Source organism: Aotus nancymaae, unplaced genomic scaffold (genome assembly GCF_030222135.1).
Source record: "Aotus nancymaae isolate 86718 unplaced genomic scaffold, 86718_ANA_hifiasm-v0.15.2.pri h1tg000006l, whole genome shotgun sequence".
In the NCBI taxonomy this organism is placed as follows: domain Eukaryota; kingdom Metazoa; phylum Chordata; class Mammalia; order Primates; family Aotidae; genus Aotus; species Aotus nancymaae.
In genome coordinates this window covers 81,626,804-81,648,655 of record NW_026988417.1, presented here as the reverse complement: position 1 = coordinate 81,648,655, position 21,852 = coordinate 81,626,804, and the positions used below count along the sequence as shown (strand labels likewise).

The following is a 21,852-nucleotide window of genomic DNA, read 5'->3' as shown; positions in this document are numbered from 1 at the left end:
TGCTGCCTTGAAAATAGTTTGGGGACTAAACCCAAAATTTCTTTAAACCTCAAACAATCTTTGTGTTTGGAGTGAAGTGAAATACTTTTTTTTCCTGTTCCCAAGCCAGAACAAACAGATACAGTGTGTGTCAAGGCCATACTCAAGCATTACCTTGCCCGAACATATCCCTTTCTGGGTTCTCTGTATACCACAAAGAGTACAGTGTTAAAATTATGAGCATAATGGCAGAACTTCCACCTCTAATTGTGCTGTTAAAGAAATTATTTTCTTTAAGAATGGGAGAAAACCCACAGCACAGCTGCAGATTCATTAAGTTTTGGATAGATGGGAAAAATAAAATTTTAAACAATCAATGTACAGATATTAGAGAATACTTCTAGTTGGCAAAATTAATTTTACAAATTATAAACAGTATGTTTCCAAAATATTTAATCAAACACTACTGCAAGCACTCAGCAAAATCTAGAGGATACTGATTTTATTCAACAGCCATTTTTACTAAGCACATGCAGTGTTCTAGGTACCTAGCTAGGTGCTGGTGTTACAAAGATACAGACAAATCTAGAAATGAGACAAGCTTCTGAACTCACGAATTTCAGTGTTATGTGCTAAGCACTCAGTTATAGCTATGAACAAAGTGTCTTGAAGCCTGGAGGAAGAAGCAACTCCTTCTCCAGGGTGCTAGAGATGGCTTCCTAGATTAGATGACACTTGAACTGAAAGAAGTATTTACCAGGCAGAGAGAGGTGGAGAAAGGATTTAAGGTAGCAGGAACAACATGTACAAATGGAAAGAGTTACAAAAGTGCAATGAGAGGTTTATAGAAATATGTTGGGCTTGTAATCCCAGCACCTTGGGAGGCCGAGGCGGGTGGATCACGAGGTCAAGAGATCGAGACCATCCTGGTCAACATGGTGAAACCTCGTCTCTACTAAAAAAATACAAAAAATTAGCTGGGCATGGTGGCGCATGCCTGTAATCCCAGCTACTCAGGAGGCTGAGGCAGGAGAATTGCCTGAACCCAGGAGGCGGAGGTTGCGGTGAGCCGAGATCGCGCCATTGCACTCCAGCCTGGGTAACAAGAGCAAAACTCCGTCTCAAAAAAAAAAAAAGAAATATGTTGGGCTGCAATTGGGAGGGACTTCATGTGCCAGATTTAGGCATTTGGATTTTACCCCAAATGCAGTGGGGAAGTAGGAGAGGCTAAGGATGAACCTGTGTGGAAAACAGGGAAATAGTATTGCCCCTGTGAAAGACTAATGCAGTGGAAATGCAAAGGAGAGATCTGACTCAAGAGACACATTCTTTTTTTATTGAGACATAATCCATACAATTTGGTAATTGATCAAGGAGGTAAGGGATTGTCTTAGTCCGTTTTGTGCTGCTATAACAGAATACCACAGGCTGGATAATTTATAATGAACAGAGACTTGTTTCTTACAGTTCTGGAGGCTGGGAAGTCCAAGCTCCGAGGTCTCACATTTGGCAAGGGCCTTCTGGCTCTGTCATCCCATGGCAGGAGGCGGAAGGGCAAGAGAGTGGACTTAGTGAGCAGGGGAGAAAGGGCCAAACTCATCCTTTTACCAGGAACCTAGTCCTGTAATAACCAACCCACTCCCACAGTAACAGCATTAATCCATTCTTGAGGGCAGAACCCTCATGATCTAATCACCTCTTAAAGGTTCCGCCTCTCAATACTGTTTCATTGGGGATCAAGTTTCTAACACATATACTTTGGGAGACACATTTAACTATAGCAGGGATGAACATCTTTAAGGAGAGCAGTTGGCTTATGAAGACAATGTAAATATTACAACAAGGATAAGATTCTATTCTGTGACTTCCACACATGTCTCAGCCCAGGATTCCTTGAGAAGTGCACTGTCAGTCAATCAGCAGGCAGTCATGGTTCAGTTTTCACCTTCTAGCTATAGAGAGAGATGCAAAAGAAATGGAAGGTAAAGCAACTCCTCTTCCCACCCACCCTTCTCCCTACTTAAGAACTCTGTTCCTTTCCCCCCTCATGCACATAGCCCTACCTCCATGCAGTTTCTTAGAATTTCTTAGACATTGCAAACTGTTAATCAGAAGGGCATTCAGAGCTGGCACTAGCTGAGTGGGTAGGATTGAAGTGGAATGAGATGATCCTTAATTTCCTCTAAGTATAATATTTCTTTGATTCTAGAAGACGGAATAGGTGATAAAGAATGCCACAGTTTTACAAATAAGGAAGAGCCCGTGGAGGCCATGTCCTATGCAAAATGGTCTCCTTTACTGTCTCTCTCAGTCTCATTCTTGACACCATCCTGTGGTGTAACTAGGAAAAGGCTATTTAAAAGAGATTTGGAGATACTCTGTCAGCTCCTCCTGGCCTTCCCCAACCACGTCATCATGCCCACTACTGGGCATATCCAGACCCATTTTCTCTCTGCTTTTCTTGCCTTCTACACTCAACAAAATCTGTGCTACTTTGGCCCAGAGCTGATTCCGGCAGTAGGACAGAGAAAGAGTGTTTTCTCTTTGTCTTGTGAGAACATAGATCTTAATTCATCAGCATTCATTCAGTGTGCATTACATAGCAAGCAAGGGAGATGTATATTTAGCATAGTGTTCTAGAACAGTGTATTTTAATGCTGTGGGTCATGACCTATTAATGGTCATAAAGCCAATTTAGCAGGATATGACCAATATTAATAACAAAATAGAAAATATTCCAGCAAACTAAGAATAATTTTTGTGAAACTTGTGTCTGATTTATATGTATGTATACTGTCATGGTATAAAATGTGTTTCTAACTGAATCATCATTGAAACTTTTAAAAATATTGTATCTGGACTGCTTATGAGGTTAGTTCACTTGAATAAGAGGTTAGATAGACTTTGAATACAGGCCTGGAAACCAGATTCCCATGTCAGTATGGGAAATTGATTTTAGTCTTAGCATTCCTGTAAATGAACTTACAGAGCACAACTTTTTTGTAAGATAGAAGCACCTTTGTTAGGCAGGTTTTTCTATCTGAATTTGATCTGTTCCAGGCCTCTCCCTGGAAGCTTCAAGTAGTTCTGTTGCTTGGGGCAGCATAACCCCAGTCTTCACATGACATTCTGCCTGTGTGCATATCTGTCTCTGTGTCCAAATTTCCCCTTTTTATAAGGACACTAGTCATATTGGATTCAGGCCCATCTTAATGACCTCATCTTAACTTAATCATCTCTGTCAAGACCCTGTTTCTAAATGAGACAACTTTCTGAAGTATGAGGGATTGTGGCTTCAGTGTATATTTTTAGGGTGACATAATTCAGCTGATAACAGTATATTTCAAATTTCCACTAAACAGACAATAAACAGTAGAAATATTTTTCTATCTTATCAGAATAAAACGTAAATCTTTGGAAGTCTTTTTGTTTTGTCTATTTGTTTTGCTTTCAAAATAATACCTTACTGTTAGCTAAAAATTTCTGTTCTGTGAATACTAACAGCTTCAGCTCTTTGCATTTAACCTTTGGTCTGGAAAAATCTATTTGCCCTTGAACTGCAATAATTTGTATTTCTACTGCCTAAGAGTTGTGTTCTTAGGCACAAAGTGCAAATAATAAACCTATAAACAAGCTGCCTGGGTTTACAAGAGAGAATTGTAAAATACCCCCCTTTTACAGCTGCAAACAGTTATGAACTGATCTGAAAACTTTTGCATTTGTTTTTTTAAAAAAAAAACAGGGATTTTTTTTTTTTTAATGTTCTTGAATGAGGCCAAATCAAAAAAGCAGCAGAACAGAGGCTGCCACATACCTCCGTAGTTGGCAAAGGGCATGGTTAATGACTGAGACTGTGGATACATTGAAAATGCTCAAGTACATGTGTGGCACTTTATGTTTTGAGAACAAGGAAGGAAAGGAAAATGTGCTAACTTCACTTATCATTCTCTCAGAAAATTCCTCCCCTTACGTTCTGTAGCATATGTGGAAAAAACCTGAGTTCCTGAAAAAGTGTTTACTTTATACTTTTCTTTTACTTGTTTCTCACTTTCTGTCTCTCTCTTTGGATCCTTGTTTTGTTTTTTAAGCCCCATAGGTGGTTTTTCTAGTTTCTTATGAATGGGACCTAATTCTTAGCATTTACTGGTTTTCCTGTACTTTTCAGTACTCAAGGAACACTTACAAACTATTTCTTCTGCTCAAACAGAAGTGTGTAGCTAAATATGCAAATTATGTTAATTTTTTGGTAGCCAGCCACATTAACCAATTAGAAAGTTGAACTAATTGGAGAGTTAAAAAGAGAATTGAATGGAATGGTGGTTTGATCGAATAATTGAAGGTCCATTCTGGGTACTTGCTCTGGGAATTCTCCCAACATTATTTGGTTTTTCTTAGACACATACAACACTATGCCTTTCATGATTTCCTTTAGCTCGCTGTGTAATTAAACTGATAGGCATTGCAGTGCATTCTGTGGCGTCAGTTTAGAAATTAGTGCAGTTCATGAAGAGATTATAAGTCTAGGTGTCATTTATTTATGTGCATTTACCAATGTCAAGCTGTATACAAATAAGTTAGGACTCTGCTAAAACTTAGATAAAAATATCTAAGTTATTGGCATTCTTAGACTTAGACTATTATTTACTTCTATATGATAAATGTTCTTCCCACAGGCAGTTATTTCAAGAATATAGTACCACATATCTGAGAGCATTAAGCATAATCACAAAAAATGAGGTGAAGGCCCAAATCTCTCAATGTATGTTTGATGCTTTTTTTAAAATGTAAACTTCTTGTAATTGGCTGCTTAAGCTTGGCCATTATTGAGAGTCAGCAAATAGGAAATAATTAAAACTTGGAGTTGTTACTGGTAACCAAGGAGGAAATCGAATGAATTCTAAGTTGTGTCCATTTTTCTTTGGCTTAACTTCATGACACACACTTCCTTCTTCATTCACAGAACATGTGCTTATTTTTAAAAATTAAAAGTGAATCAGAATTACTTCTCATTTTCATGTTTAGGAAAAAATTATGACAAATTATGTTCAATTTAGAATTCAGGTGAAATCATTTAGTATCATTGAACATGACAGATTGACACAAAACCAGGAATAGGTGGAAACAACTTTGTTAAAGATGTTTTGGAGCCTGTAATAATAGTACAATATCTTTGTACAGCTATTTAAAAATCGTAATTTTTTTCAAATGTGCATTCTGGTTTGTACATTTTGTGGAAAAGTTTATTTTCTTGATGTTATTTGGAAGAATTGTCCTTGGCCATTTTTCTTTAAAATTGCCTTTGAAATTAATGCATTAAATTTATTTCTAAAATTAGTTGGCTTAATCAATTTGAAATCAATGATTTAGTTGTTTCAAAATGTATGCCTTTGTTTAGATTCTATTACTAACTCCCAGAAAAGGGTACTTTTATGAAAGGGAAAAAATAACTATGCTTTTAAAATAAAAATTGATTTATTTACCCTCATTTTCTTTCCAAATATAATTCTCGGATACTGTGCTTGATTGCTCCCCTGTTAACTGCTGATTGTTGATAGATGTAATACTGACTCTGTTTCATTTTATTTAAATTTTAGTGCTTACATTTTCTATTTTAAAACACTTAAAACTGGTCAAATTACAGGGGCATAGCCAAATTAAGAATTTCTTATTTTGTCTTCCATTGATGAATTTACTTTGTGCAAATGTAGCCAGAAAAATATTTGCTTATGATTAAAATCTTGTGTTTCTATCAAGAGACATTCTTGACATCGTGCCAGTACATTTTAATAAATTAATCACCGTATAAGTGCTGTCAGGCATAATGCATTACAAATGGACTTTGACTAAGGTGATGTAGAGTTGTCATAATCAGAAGCATGACAAGGAGCTTATCAAGTCCACGAGATCTTGTGGCTGCTGGAATGCAGACCAGCCATCGAGTGCATTTTCTTCACCAACCTAGTCATCCTGCCATACTTTGATAGGTTAAAAATGAAGGGAAAACATTGAGAAAAATGGACTAACATATAATACACACATTACTAGCTGCATCATCTGAATGAATTATGTACTCACTCTGAGACTGCTTTTCTCATCTGAATTTAAAAAGGAGCAAAAAGCCAGTACTAGGGAAGGTTTTCTGGGGATCTAATTGATATAATTAATGTAGGACCTGTGGTAGGATCTGGTCCGCAGTCATAATTGATATGAAATATGTGAGGGAGATAAAAGGAAAACAAGAATTGATTTTTATTGCTTCTGTTTGCTGCAAAGAAATTTAGCATATGCACACACACACACACACATGCAAATAGCTAAAACACGTGAATAACTGTGTTCAGAGCCCTGCACCATTTAAATCATCTTCCAAAAGCACTTAAGAAAACCAAGTATATTGCTAACTGATGCACATCAAAGAATGTTACAGTAATCATGTTAGTTTTCCTTCAGTTTACTACATGTTAGAGTAAAGGGTCTGTTCTGGTCAAAGAAAGTATGTAGCAAAACATTCAGTTTACAAAACATGGAGTCCTTTCCTAGAATAACAAAATCTCAATTTCTTGATCAAGAAACAAACTCAGTTCTAACTTTTTTATAATTGTATTCTTTACTGTTTTCTAGGAATATTTGGAAGTCAAATGTGTAAGTGACTTCTGTCAGGCTGACTTAAAAGTAGTCACCTCCTGTAATAGCACTGTTTCAGATGGTTTCTTCCCAGACACCTGGACAGTTCAGGTGGTGTCCCCTCTAACTCTTCAACCCTGCAACCTAAGTCTACAGGCTTTGCCCTCAGCCCATCCACATTACAGCCCATCACTTACCCTCACCTGGGAAGAGTTAACACCATTAGTTGTAAACATTAAGGTATTTGGCAACATGGGCATTAGAATGGCCGATAGATGTTGAAATTGGAAACCCAAATCATAAGAGAATGAAAAACAGTGTGTCACATTTTATGTTCCATATTCCTTCTAAAATGCTAAGACCTTTTCAACTTTCAGAACAGGATTTTATTTGTTTGTATATGTGTTTTACAGTGTAACTCTGTAGTAAGAGTTTATTGACTGCAAGTTTAATACTATCAGTTGAAGCAGACTTTTCTCTTTTCTTGAATGATACTTAGGAAAATTACAAATAAGCAAAAAGGGAGAGAAGGAGAATGCTGAAGTTAACTAGTTGCTTTCCCAGATGCTATAAGGTGGTGAACACCCCAGGTGATATTCAAGAGGAACCCTGGGGGTACAAAAGAAAATATTAGACCTTCTCTTTTATTTAATATTTTATCTTTCTACTTTTATCTGTTTAATGATGTACATAATATAGATGTATATTTAATCAGTTATATATTTGAAGGGAGTGGCTACTGAAAAGCAAGTTTTATGAGTGCTTAATTTTAAAAGTTCAAAGATCACTCCAGTAGACAGCAAGAGGGAGGGACTCATTCTACACTTTGAGGTCATTTATTAGGAAAAGTAAAACATGCTAAAGAAAGGAAAACAAAATATAGCTTATATTTTACATTTTAAAAATTAAATTTCTAGGCCAGATATGGTGGCTCATGTTCGTAATTCCAGCACTTTGGTAGGCTGAGGCAAGAGGATTGTTTGAGCCCAGGAATTCAAGACCAGCTTGGGCAACATAGTGAGACTCCATCTCTACAAAAAATGAAAAATTAGCCTAGCATGGTGGCACATGCCTATGGTCCCAGATACCCCAGAGGCTGAGGTGGGAGGATCACTTGAGCCTGGGAGTTTGTGGTTGCAGTGAACCATGTTAATACCACTGCACTCTAGCCTGGCCAACAGAGTGAAACCATGTCTCTTAAAAAAAAAATTAACTTTCTATATATTAAGCTTAATATTTTTTCTTTGTTGTTTGAGGAACTTTTAAACTTTTAAACTAATTAAACTTTTTAATAATATTATTTGTGTTGTTTCATGTTATACACACTAGTTAATACTTAGTAACTACAGAAGGCCACAGAGCCCATGAGTATGATGCTGTTTACTGATGTGCTCTTCATTGTTAAGGAATCATTCCTGAAGTGGCTCACTCTTAACAGGAATATTTTGTTGCTTGTTTCTTATTTTCGTCATCATGTTAATTAACTGCAATCAGCTTTCTTGAGATTAATTCACATGTAATCATTTTAAGGGTTTATGTGTAATATATGAATACTTGAATTGGGCCTCTAGAATAAGGCAGTAAAAAGCTTCCTCTCGAAAGTGTGATGTGAATTACTTTTGTCTTAGCTGATCTTGAAAGAAGCCTCGCTTGCTGGTCTCCTGACAAGAAGTAATTGACCTTGGCTAGGTCCAAGGTAGAGCATGTTTTACTAACCTTACTCCATCATGAGATTGGCTTTAATGTGCTAAACCAAATTTTTGACAGGTAGAACATTTTTAGTAAAATTGGCATGTTATATTAACAGACCTTATATTAACTCAAAATTTATTTTCCTTTTAGTTCACAGGAAGATGAAAGACCTATGTCACCTTTCTATTTGAGGTATTTATTTGATTTTTGTTGGTCTACTACAGGGAATAAAGGAGGGTTAAGGTTTCTTTGGGTTTATTTGCTCATTTTAATCTCTTTCAATAGAACATTCTTTACTGTGGCCAGACGAAGCCTGCTGGAGCTCTTCACCATATTGCTAATGCTGTATTTTCCCCTTTGGTTCAGGAAATCTTTTGAAAAAAATGTCTGATATAGTTGAAACAACTAAAGTAAGATATTTTATTTTAAATTTGGAAGTGCCAAGGTGACCATTTTAATTTAAAAACTGATGATTAGGCTGTAAACAAAGTTAAAAATCTCTGTTTTATACCTATGCATATGCATAGGTTACTGGGGGCAAATGGGTACAAACCCACTCAGATAAAGCCTTGGATTGTGTTACATCATTTTCTGTGTCAGAGAAGGAAACTAAATATTCAGCCAGTTTTTGGAGTTCAGATGATTTTCTAAGCTTATAAAGCCAGAGTAACAATTAAAGCAGGTAAATTAACAGGATTCAAGATCACTTCTCTCTGGTGATTGAATGCTATACTGATAGGATTTTTTCGGTGAGTCATCTGAGGTATAGCCCAGAATCAAGTCTACCTTTCTGCGTTTCTTTTCTTACTACCTACCCACTTCAAAGGCTTGGAAAATATATTTGAGAAGTATATAGGCATGTAAAATAATGCCGATGTTTTTTAAAATCTTTCCTCAAGTTTGAAGTCTACTGCTTTTTTTTCTTTTTCTTTTTTTTGAGACAGAGTCTCACTCTGTCACCCAGGCTGGAGTGCAGTGGCGCAATCTCAGCTCACTGCAACCTCTGCCTCCCAGGTTCAAGCAGTTCTCTGCCTCAGCCTCCCGAGTAGCTGGGATTACAGGCACCCACCAACACGCCTGGCTAATTTTTGTATGTTTAGTAGACACAGGGTTTCACCATCTTAGTCAGGCTGGTCTTGAACTCCTGACCTTGTGATCTACCCGCCTCAGCCTCCCAAAGTACTGGGATTACAGGTGTGAGCCATCACAACTGGCCTGAAGTCTACTGCTTTTTAAAGGAAATGTCAGGAGATACAATACAGATTTGTTTATTTATTTATGTTTGAATCTGACTTGTTGAAATAGTCCCAGAATGGACTTAGGCTATACCACTAGTACTTCAGAAATGTGTCGTAGGACTTCAGTAGCCAAGTAACTGCTTTTTAGCAGTGTTCTACCCTTTAGTGACTTGCAGCATATTGCATAATCACTTTGTGGCAAGAGAGGGAACATTTGAGGTTTCAGTATGAGAAAACATGGTGGTCCATTTTTTTCATCCTGGTTTCTTGCCAACCAAATCAGCATATTCTGGTTCATAGGCTATCTCAACTATGCAATTCCTGTGAACACATGAGGATGTTGCTGAGCACGTAGTGAGTCTGATATTTATTATATAAATATACACAGTCATATCAAATGATTATTATATATTAATGGAAATCTCATTTTACATAGTATGGGATACTTTAGCACTGGATCATGCCAATTAATGAGAATCATTTCTCTGAATGCCTTTTTTTTTTTTTTTTGAGGCAGAGTCTTGCTCTGTCACCCAGGCTGGAGTGCAGTGGTCTGATCTCAGCTCACTGTAACCTCTCTCTCCCAGGTTTAAGCAATTCTTCTGCCTCAGCCTCCAGAGTAGCTGGGATTATAAGCATGTACCACTATGCCTGTCTAATTTTTGTATTTTTAGTAAACAAAGGGTTTTACTATGTTGGCCAGGCTGGTCTCGAACTCCTGACCTCAGATGATCCTCCCGCCTCGAGCATCCCAAAGTGCTGGGATTACAGACTTGACTCACCGTGCCTGGCCTCTCTGAATGTCTTTTTATTACTCTGGGTAACAATCTTTGTTTTAGATAGGCTTGAGTTTTATTTTATTTCGACTATTATTTTTAAAAGTAGATGGGAAGTCTTAAGTCTTCAAAGATAATTGTTTTTTTATAGTGTAAACATTTCTGTAATTGTATAATATTTAACTAATAAGGTAGTCTTTAAAAAGGAATCCTGTACTTGGAAAATTAAAGTACAAGAAAATGTAGTAAAAGAAAATCAGTAATACATTTACTGACTTCCTAATAGAAGCTGCTTGATTTTTTCGATGTTGATCATAAAAACTAAAATATTATAAAGTTAGGGGAAAAAAGAATGAATATGCATATTGGCCCACATTTATGTAAAGGAAGCGTTATCAGCAGGCATTCTTTTCCTATGATGGAGATTTAAACTAAGTAGAACTATTTCACAAATGCAAAAATAGTAATTATTTAGCCTGAAATTAGAATTTCAAAAGTAGGTTATTTTTCTGAAAAACATTACTAGAAATTAAGTTCATGTAAGGTCATTTAACTTGTTTTATTATCAACTTGACAAGAAGCAGGAAGAATCTACTGGCAAAACATTAACCTTCTTTTCTTTCAATTGCTTACATGGGTGGTTTGGGATATAGTTTTTTTATTCTAGGATATAGAATTTAAGTAAAAGAAAACAGTTATTAATTACGATTAAGTTCTTGGTTTTTTGGACTGCAAACATGACATGCTCACTGATAATTTATAGTTTAGTGCACATTTTTGCACTACTTCTAGTAATAGCTATGAATGTGTAAATGTTTTAAATATATTTAAATACATTTCTGTAGCTTTCTTGTCTTCCATTCCTTTTCCTCCCACTTCATTACTTAGGGTTCCTTTGCTGCAGTGCTCACAGAGGGAGCTATTGCGAGACTCATAATTTCATATGTTTTGTTAACATGATGAAAAACAACATTGGCTCTTTTAAATCCAAAATAATATTCACTGTGTTTCTGAAAAGTAAAAATGATTGGTAGCTGCACAATGCGATCTGCCATGACTAGGAACATTGAATGTTGAATGCTGTATATTGTATTTTGATAGCTTTGATTGATTAAGTGTTTCTCAGAGAAAGGAAAGGCCCAATCAAGACATGAGACACGTCCACTGAGAGGGGTATTCATTGGAAGTAGATCCAGCCACAAGCAGCCAGGCAGGGGACAGGGCTGGGAAAACTTGTCAGTGGTGGGATATTCAGTTTGGTAGTTAATTCTGAAAGTTCCAGCATAAAGAGGGTGGAACAGTAAAACTCTGGCTACAAGTCTGTGAGTGGGCAGTCTTCAGAGAGTGCAGATCAGAACAGACAGAAGATGAGAGCAGAGAAGGCCTCCAGTCTCAAACGAAGGAGGGTAGATGACCCATAGCGGCCCTTGGGTACAGAAGATCACATAAGGATCCTGCTACTGGAGTGGAGAAGACGTGGATTATGTATAGCAGGTCAGAGTCTGTGTCTGGGATAGAGGCCACAGTGCACGCTAGTGGAGGTCCCAGGACCTTGCTGTGGCTAGGGGAGAAGAAAGAGTTGCAGGAACAGGGAACCAGAGAGGCCGTTTCAGTTATATGTTGCTCTCATTATTATCTTACGGAATTTCAGTTTCTGTAATGTAATATTCTTATTGAACATTCATGACTGAATCACATGTTAGTCTGTCATATACTTCAGTTGCCTTCAGTTCTTCCTGTAATAAGGTAGGGCTGTTATAAATAGACACACTTATATTTTTATTCTAAATAAAATATCTTCTGTGATAACAACTCTGTCATCTCTAATTTCAGTACTTCTCCAGCCTAAGTAAGTCACCACAGAGCCATTTGTCCTTTTTTGCAAAGGAAGGAAATAGCAGCTATCAATCTCCACCTGCCACCATTCTATGTAGCAAGTTAATTGCAGTTCTAGGAGCTCAAACAGTAGGTGTTATTGTTCCCCAAACCTCATCAGGGATTACCAGCCCAGTTGAAATGATTAGGGAAATGAAAGGGAAGAATAGGTTATGCCAAACCCTTAGTAAGACTACAACAGAATAAACATGACCTGCAAACTTAAGGTGGAGAATGTTCTTGGCCAGGATGTTCTGTTCTCTTTTTATATTCTATGCTGGAATCCCAAACAACAGGGCTCCTCCCTCAGTTGCTCAGCTGAGCCTCAAAACAACTTGCTGGTAGTGTTCTTCTGTGCCGTGTTCAGCCTTTTATTGTCTGCATTCTTTGGCCTGGCCTCTAATCAGATCTGTCTAGGATCTGTTGCTGCTCTGCTTCTGTTTCCCTGAGTTTTCAGTGTCTGCAAGACTGAGTTTGGATTTTGGTGTTTGGTTTCCACTAAAACTCAGGTTCTGCATCTCCACTTGCTGCTTCTCCTCATCTCTACCAGCTTCCACCTCTTCTACACCACTTTCATGCTCCTATGACCAGGATCAGATCCCATCCTTATCCCATTCCATCAGACTTTTATCTTTGAATTCCTTCTTTACAAATTCCTGGATTACACATATAGCTTGCATACCTAGAAGGTGTGTTTAATATGCTTTATCAAAATCTTAGGATATGTGCTTCAGGGGCAATATACCAGTTTGTTCATTGGGCTCTAGATAGCTTACCTGGCTTCTGAAACTTAGTCCTTGATTACCTAACACCTGTCTTCTAGCAGGTGCACTGATCTTCCTCTCTATTCCTTTTCTCATTTAGTGCTCCATGAAAATCCTGGAACTGACCATCTTTTAAAATTTCAGCCCAAGTTTTAATACAGTGCAAAACTGAAGCTAAATTATTAATTTAGCAGATTTGGATTAAGGTCAGCTTTGGTATTTCATCTGTTTGCTAATTTTCCGAAGAAACATCAGATAGATTTATTTCTAAGTTAGCTGTTTTGCAGACAGACTTACTCTTTCTAATTTGGTTAATTTTTGATTGCCAGAGCCTAGGAACTATTGATTTTATCAGACTCATAACCGTAAATTTATGTTAAGAAATAACTTTGGCTAAATTCAAATTAAAATATTACTTGATATTAGATGGGACCGGAAAATTATACCATACCATTTCTATCCTGATATGTAGAAAACTTCTTTCTAAAGCATTTTTAGATAGCTTGTCTGAGGAATAACTATCCAAACAACTTATCCTAGAATTTGTATGTTTGTGATTTTTTTTGTATTATGCTTCATTAGCTTTAACTTTTAATAGTTTGTTTTTCTCCTTAAGAAGCATATTGTATGTTTTCTAAGTGATTATTTTAAGGTAAAAACCCTTCATTATCACATGGGAGAGTTTTGGAGAAGTGTAGCATACCGGACATTGTATCTATTTAAAAGCCTGTTTTAGTCTGCTGACTAATAAGTGGAACAAACAAGCAAACTGTTTATTTAAGTATCTACTTTTTTAGCAAGATGATAAAGTCAGCTAGGTATCTGAATGTCTTTAGACACAACTATTTGTTAAAAATATTTGTTTTCCTTTTTATTAGAATAGTGTTTCTAAACTGAGGTGGCACATCACCTTTGCCTGTGGAGCTCCGTTGTTTTGTGTTTTCTTTTCTTTTGTTATGGTAAAATGTAGACATAAATGTTGCCATCTTAGCCATTTTTAAATGTACAGTTCAGTGGCATTAAGTACATTCTCATTGTTATACAACTATCAATACCATCCATCTTCAGAACTCTTTTTATCTTGTAAAACTGAAATTCTATACTCATTCAACACTATTTCTTATTTCCTCCTTTCCCTATCCCCTGGCAACCACCATTTTACTCTCTGTCTTTAAGAATTTGACTACTCCCGATACCTCATATGAGTGGATCTTATAGTCTTTGTCCTTTTGTGACTGGCATATTTATTTACTTAGCATACCTCAAGGTACATCCATGTTGTAGCATGTGTCAGAATTTTCTTCCTTTTTAAAGCTGAATAATATTTCCATCGATGTATATACTACATTTTATTTATCCTTTCACCTGTTTATAGACACTTAGGTGGCTTCCATCTTTGGGGCATTGTGAATAATGCTACTATGAACATGGATATACACATATCTGTCTCGGTCCTTGCCTTGTTTTTTTTGTTTTTTTTTTTTTTAAGAGACAGGGTTTCACTATGTTGGTCAGGCTGGTCTTGAACTCCTGACTTCAGGTGATTCGCCTACGTCAGCCTCCCAAAGTGCTGAGATTACCTCAGTCCTTGCTTTCATTTTGTTGGGTATATACTCAGAAGTGGAATTGTTCGAGCATATGGTAGTTCTACGTTTAATTTGTTGAGGAACTTCCATACTATTTTCCCTAGGAGCTACATCATTTTGCATTTCCAAAAGTAAAGTACACAGTTCCAATTTGCCCATATTTTTGTCAACACTTGCTTTTTTGTTTTTAATAATAGCCATCCTTATAGTTGTGAAGTATGTGGATTTCTTTAAAGATATTTGTCTCATTGGACAGGATTCTAAGTCTCAGGCGGTGCTAGGTGTCTACACAGAATCAGACCAACAGTATTAACTGAAGAATGGCTACAAAGTTTACTACTGTTTATCATACAACTTTTAAGACTCATTATTAAGTTCTTGACCTGAGAATCACTAGTCATTTTTGTACAGGTTCTGGGTTTAATTCTAGCAATGTTAATGAAAATATTAAGCATATGTTTAGGGGCAGACTGAGAAAGATAAATTATATACATGTCAAATGCTTTTCTTCATATCTGTTACTTCAGCATGATAAAGAAGAATTCACTTGTAGAAAATTACACCTCTATATCCATTCTGCCTCGATCTCTTGTTGCTTCATTCCTCAGTTTCCCTTCCTCCCTGTGGGCTTCCCTTTGTAGAACTTCAGATTTTAATAAAATGTAAGCCTCTAGTTTAAACAGGTAGCAGACTACCTTTGCCTGATACAATACTCCCAGCTTTCTATTTAAATTCCAATGATGATATAAAAGGCAAACCCTAGAGACGACTCTGTAGCAATGATAAAGAAAAGCCATGTCAAAGATCACATTATCGATGGGATGGATGGAGAAACATATTTTTACCTTGCAGACTTCATGTTCTGCCATATAAACAATACAGATAGCCACCAAGAGAGAAGGAAGGGAGGAAAAACTGACTTGGCTTCCTTCTACTGTCTATTGCACTAACCAGAAAAGCTAGTGACATTTCCTTAACTGAGTGGAAACCTGTTTTCTGAACCATCTAGAGCCGAGTTGTGTTGTTACTGTTTTTCACCTCTCTGCCCTCATCAGCTTTTTTATTTCAATATCCATTCAGACAAGAATAGGCAGTGTACAAAACAATGGGGAAGAAAGGTATTCTCCTGGGATGCTCAGTCACCAAACAAAAGCATTTGAAAAAGGGATAAAGGCAAGAAGATTATTGGATTTTCGTATGTGCTTTCAAGTTTATACGCACATATGAAAAAAAACACAAAATTTGTTTCTGATTCCCCAGCATAATCATAAAATGGGACCAACCAGCAAGTCTACCTAAGTAGGCATTATAGATATTCTAGGGCAGATTCATATACTGGCTCTGCAAATCTAAATCCAGGAGGGGCCATCTGCTCATAGCCAAGTGGACAATCATATAAGCTAAGAGCAATCTACCTACCCAGATTGTTGGAAATTGTTCTACCTAGATTGATCATTCCACCTTAGGAACCACTAGACACAAAGAAACTATTTGGGACCTATGAAGAGAAATTATAAACTAAGGGAAAGGTTGATTTGCCTTGATGACTCAGCATAAACCCAGAATCTAGAGAATTGATTTTTATATAATTCAGATGAAAACTTGAGAAGTAATATTGTTAATCTTCTCAAAAATGCTCAAGGATATAAACCTTTTTGAAATGTTAGTAGGAAGCCATTAAAGCAAAGTAGTTTTAGAATTGAAAGGCTGGGGATACAGAACAGCTAAAATGAGGAAAAAAACAACCCTAGAGATGTTTTAGAAGAGACTTTGAAAACTAAACAGAAATGATTAAAAACTCAGTCAAATACATGTTGAAAGAGAAGCCTGGAAAGCACTTCTGGAATAAAAAGGGATGGGATAAAGATAAAAACATGTGAGAGGCTGGACACAGTAGCTCTCTCCTATAATCGCAGCACTTTAGGAGGCCAAGGTGGGAGGATTTCTTGAAGCCAGGAGTCTGAGACCAGCCTGGGAAACATAGCAAGGCTCTGTCTCTACAAGAAAATAAATAAATTGGCCAAGTGTGTTGATGTATGCCAGTTTCTTGCGAGACCAAAGCAATAGGATTGTTTGGGCCCAGTAGTTTGAGATTTCAGTGAGTTATGATCATGCCACTGTACTCCAACCTGCATGACAGAGCAAGACACTATCTTAACAAACAAACAAAAAACACCAAACTATCAGAGTAATAATGTTAGATGTCAAAGTCAGAAATTGAAAAGCCAATCTGAAATCTATGATTCTAATGAAGAAACATATTGTAAAAATACAAGTATAGTGTATGTTTGGCTAATTGAGAGATAAATTTTTAAAAATTAGTAGGAAATAGAGATATGATTATAAGCATTGGTAGAAGGGCAAAGAAAGTAATGAAGCTATAAATTTCTTATCTTACATAAACAGGGAAATAGAAGCAGGTGTCAAGAGGTTTTTTTGGGTTTTTTTTCTTGTTTAGGTTGGTGCAAAAGTAATTGCAATTTTTGCCATACTTTTAATAATAATGAGAGAAGTATGGGCATGAGAAGCAACCATAGTAGAATTGTGCAGAGGATTTCTATATTCAAAATGCCTTCACGAGATAAGAGCAATTGCGGAAACCAAAGGAAAAGCAAGTTCCCAAATTAGAAAGCATAAAGCAAAAATAATACTAGAACAAATATATCAGCTATGACAATAAATGTAAATGGATTAAATTATTTGAGAAAAGCTAAAATACTAAAAAAAAAAAAAAACTATTTGAACTATACTGTTTGCAAAAGAGTCATACCTAAAACAAAGTGGCACAGAAAGATCAATAATAAAAAGATAAACATATATCTGATAAATGTGAACAGGCACCTGAAATAGAAGGCCAAATTTGTTATAAAAGACAAACTGTACTTACTCTATTATCTAGAGTTACTGTATTATCAAATCATATAAATTTAGAATCTTACATTAACAAGGATAAACAAGTAAACCCATTTGAAATGTAGGACTTATACATACAACTATATGTCCATAACAAACATAGCATTAAGAATTTGGTAAAATACATAAGATTTTAAATAAATGAGCACATATATACATATGTGAAACTTTGCACAGTACAAACAGAGCTCAATCAAGCATTTCTGCTACTTTATAAAAATTATTCATATGTTTAAAAGTTCTTAAAGAGTAGAAATTTTAATAGTGTTTTCTAACCACAGTGTAATTAATAAGAAAAAACTTTCAGTCAACCAATGAAGACTCTTGAAGGGGACAGGAGGACGGGGGATAACTCAAAGAGTAAATAAGAATCTCAAGTACATACTGTTTAGAGAATAAAGAAAAAAGTATATGTCAAAATTTGTGGAATGAAGTCTAAACTTTATAAAGAGGTAACTTAACACTTAAGATTGAAGATAAATCAGCCACACATTCAGAATAAGAAGTTATAGAAAGGAAGAAAAAGCAACCTCTTTGTAACCTAAAAGTATTCAGTAATAATAAAAGAAAACAGAAAAGAAGAAGAACTGATGTTTGAATTCAGGAGCTGGTTCTTTGAGAGTAAAAATGAAAATTATGAGATAGAAAATCCTCTGATAAGCTTAAGAAAAAAGAGAAATGATAAACTAATAATCAGAATTGAAGTTTACAGTAAGGGTTATAATAATTTTTAAAAGATTAGAGAATACTTCAGTTTTAAACTAATAAACATGAAAACCTAGATGAAATGAAAATTTCTGCATTTATATATAAATTTGGAGAAGAAGAAAAATCTATTTGAATCTAAAAAAGCACTTTTAGTAACCTTATTCTAATGAAATAGCTAGAGGTATAGCTAAAGATTTTTTAAATAGCAGCATTATTTGAGAATAAAGATTGTGTAGAGTTTTAAGGATATACTCTGAAGCCAGACTACATAAATAGAATGGAGCTGTGTAAACTTAAATTAGGTACTTAACTTCTCTGATCTTTAATTTTCTGTAAAATGGAAAAAGGATACAGTATATAAGTGAACTATTCGTTGCATTTTACAATTTTGTTAATATAGACCTTAGTGTAAAAACTAAAAAAACTTTCAATTTTTTTGTTAAAACAGACTAAATAAGTAAAATTGAAAACATCAGTAATTGTCAAAGAAGCTGTATAAAAGATGAATATTCTGATATTTTGATGGATTATATTTGATTCGTTAGAATAAATTTAATATAGTATTAAGATATAGCTGAGAACAATTTTTTTCTTCAAAGCAAGCTTACTATTTAAAGGAATAGGGAATGTGAATTAGAGAAGGTGTGAGGATAAATATTTTCCTCCTTTTGAGTTATAGCCATGTGGTAAGTTTTCCATTTATATTCTAGTATATTATGCACAGTATGCAATTTTAAATCAAAATTTGAGGCTACCCAAAATGTCTCTAATGATGCAGAAAGATGATCCAACATTTATCAAAGTTAAATACCTACAAATGATCCATTAAAGTTCTGCATATGATAATCATAGCAAGAGGTTAAAGCAAAAGGAATAAATATTGAGGTTTGAATTGTTTTACTGTTTGACACGTGAAGAATGTACTAACATTATGAACAAAATTTAATTCAGAAAGCCATTATACAATAATAAATATGTGTGTTGTTGTATATGTATAACGTTGCTGCTGCATATCAACTTATAGTATTTTAAGATGATACTAAAAATATTTTTTTAAATAGGCAAATTAAGAATTTTAGGCTATTTTGATGATTGTTACATGAGGTTCATCCTTAGGCTTATTTAAGCAAAAATCTCATAGTTGTCTTTTTAATCCTTGCTCAATTAAAAAAATAGAATAAATGTAAATATTATATCCTAGAGAAAACTGGTAATTTTTTAGACCTCATGTTTCCTAATAAAATGATAATATTTTACAGGCAGGCTCTTATATGCCACAGAGGAGAACATACTGAAATAAGAGAATGCACAGAAAAGAGAACACATGCTTTTTCAAGATGTCTGCGTTTTGTAGATTTGAAACCTCTTTCTTTTTAAATGTGTGCTTTTTTATTTCAAATCAGAGATTTAATTAAAGAATCACTTGTCAACAGGCATCTGTGCATCTTATCACATGCAAATTTTAGAGACTAATATTGGTGAGCATAATTGGCTTAAGGAAATATAGTTTGGGTTTTGCTAATAGAAATAAAGACTAAAGATATTTCAATATGTCATAGAATATATTTCAGAGTAGGCTTAGAATCTATTTTAAATGGCCATACCAATAGAATATTCAGTTGCATCATCACTAACAGTAGGCTTAAGTTTGAATTTAGCAGTAGAGCTGGGATCTGCATATGAGTGAGCTTCTTTCTTTCCATTTTCAATACTTGCTTTTTCAACATTAGGAAATAAACTCTTCCATATCCAACTGTTGATAATGCATAAGTAAGAAATTTTCTTAGCAAATCAGCCAAGGATCCTGAAAAAAAAAAATCATTATTCTTGGCTGTCTGCAAAGGATAAAAAGCAAGCTACATTCAGATGAAAAATGAAATCTGTATGTTTCACTTTGACTCATTTGCTTATTGTTTTAATGCTTATTGCCTTTTTTTTTTTTTTTCAAGACTGAGTCTCGCTCTGTTGCCAGGCTGGAGTGCAGTGGCATGATCATGGCTCACTGTAACCTCCACATCCCACGTTCTAGGAATTCTCCTGCCTCAGCTCCTCAGTAGCTGGAACTACAGCGCATACCACCACACCAGCTAATTTTTTGTATTTTAGTAGAGACGGGGTTTCACTATGTTACCCAGGCTGGTCTCAAACTCCTGAGCTCAGGCAATCCACCCACCTTGGCCTCTCAAAATGCTAGGATTTCAGGTGTGAGCCACAGTGCCTGGCCGCTTACTGCCTTTTTGTCAGTATTTTAGTTATGGAAAAAGTCTCTATTGCTGTCATTAAATATTCTTTAAAATTTTGTTAAGGGTGAATTGTTAAGTATATCCCACAGGAACTATGGCGGTGGATACCTGACGAAATATCTAATATACCATAATTTATCTAATACTATGTCATAAAACTCAATATGCAGTCATATCCTTTTGTAATGATTTAAACTTTAAGCAGTAAGCTTGAATCTGAGATCAAAGAATTTTTTTGAGGTTTCTTTTAGAGGTGAAAGAAACCGTAGAGATCACTAGCCAGACCTTTCATTTTCTGTATGGAGAAACCAACCTAATGCAGCCAAGCTAACCAACAATCTGTCTATGATTTTGGCTAATCAACTGCAAAGCCAAGACGAGAACTTTCTTTTCTTTTTACCAATGGAAAATATATTCTCATAATACTTTGTTTATAGGAATTCTCTTATAAGAACCTGAAATTATAGACTAGTATAATATACCAGAAATTCCAAAGGACTATTAAAAACATCACACCTTTATTCTAAAACTGTCCTAAAATTAATATGCTAGCAAAAGTATGAATATGAATTAATTACTTGGTTTTGTTACTGATTTATTCATTTACTTTTAGATGGTTCAGGTCATTTTTCTCTAAGCGTTGGAGAAATTTCGATGTGTTGACTTTTATTCACTGAGATCAACATGAGTTTTCTCATGTTAACACACCTTCATTACTTAGATTGTAAGTAAGGAATGTGTCACACCTTCATTACTTAGATTATAATATTTAAAAATCATTGTTGGGATATTTAAGTAATCGAAGTTTTAAATAATTTCAGTTGCAAGGATATGGAGCTTCTGCTACTCAGTGTCTTCCACAAACCAACAGTATTAGAATCATGGAGGAATTTATTAGAAATGCAGCCTTAGCTTCCCCTTGCCAAGACCTAGACCTGCTGAATCACAATCTGTATTAACAAGGTCCTAGGTGATTCCTGTGCACATTAAGGTCGGAGAAGCACTTACTTAAAGAGAAATCTCAGAGCCTCATCCTGTTTGTTGTTTTTGTCTTTTTCTTTCTTGCCTTTCTTTCTTCACCCCACCCTCATAGGAAATGAACATCAAAACATCAGGGTCTGCTTTAATAGTCAAAAAGAAGGACAGTTCAAAAGGATGTAAAAGGGAGGAGAGGAAATACATCTCTTCATTCTGCGATGGCATTCGGGACTAACAGCCTAATGACATGTCTTTGGAATGTTTTTTAGCATCTAGCAGATCCACATTCTTTACTCTCTTCTGGGTTTTTCCCGAGTCATTACTCAAGTGGGTCCCTGCTCTCAAAACCAAGGTTGTGTAACTGTACTGAGAAATGGAGTATAGGAGTTAATTATATAGTGTTGAATTTACAGAGGGTGAGCCACAAAGTAGCAAAATCAAGGACTGCCTGTTCCAGTTAAAGACAGAAAGCAGAA

At 35.5% G+C, this 21,852-nt stretch overlaps 1 protein-coding gene across 9 annotated transcripts in view; it reads left to right on the top strand.

The window, feature by feature from the left end:
• FAM13A (family with sequence similarity 13 member A) overlaps positions 1-21,852 on the top strand; it is a 385,882-nt gene that overhangs the window by 299,425 nt on the left and 64,605 nt on the right. For 7 of the 9 annotated variants that reach the window (XM_012437742.3, XM_012437744.3, XM_064369168.1 and 4 more), the window contains one exon: positions 8,446-8,487. The exons of the other annotated variants lie outside the window; for them this stretch is intronic. In XM_012437742.3, coding sequence (XP_012293165.2) covers positions 8,446-8,487 — 42 coding nt within the window. The remainder of the gene's footprint in view (positions 1-8,445; positions 8,488-21,852) is intronic. 9 annotated transcript variants of the gene reach the window in all.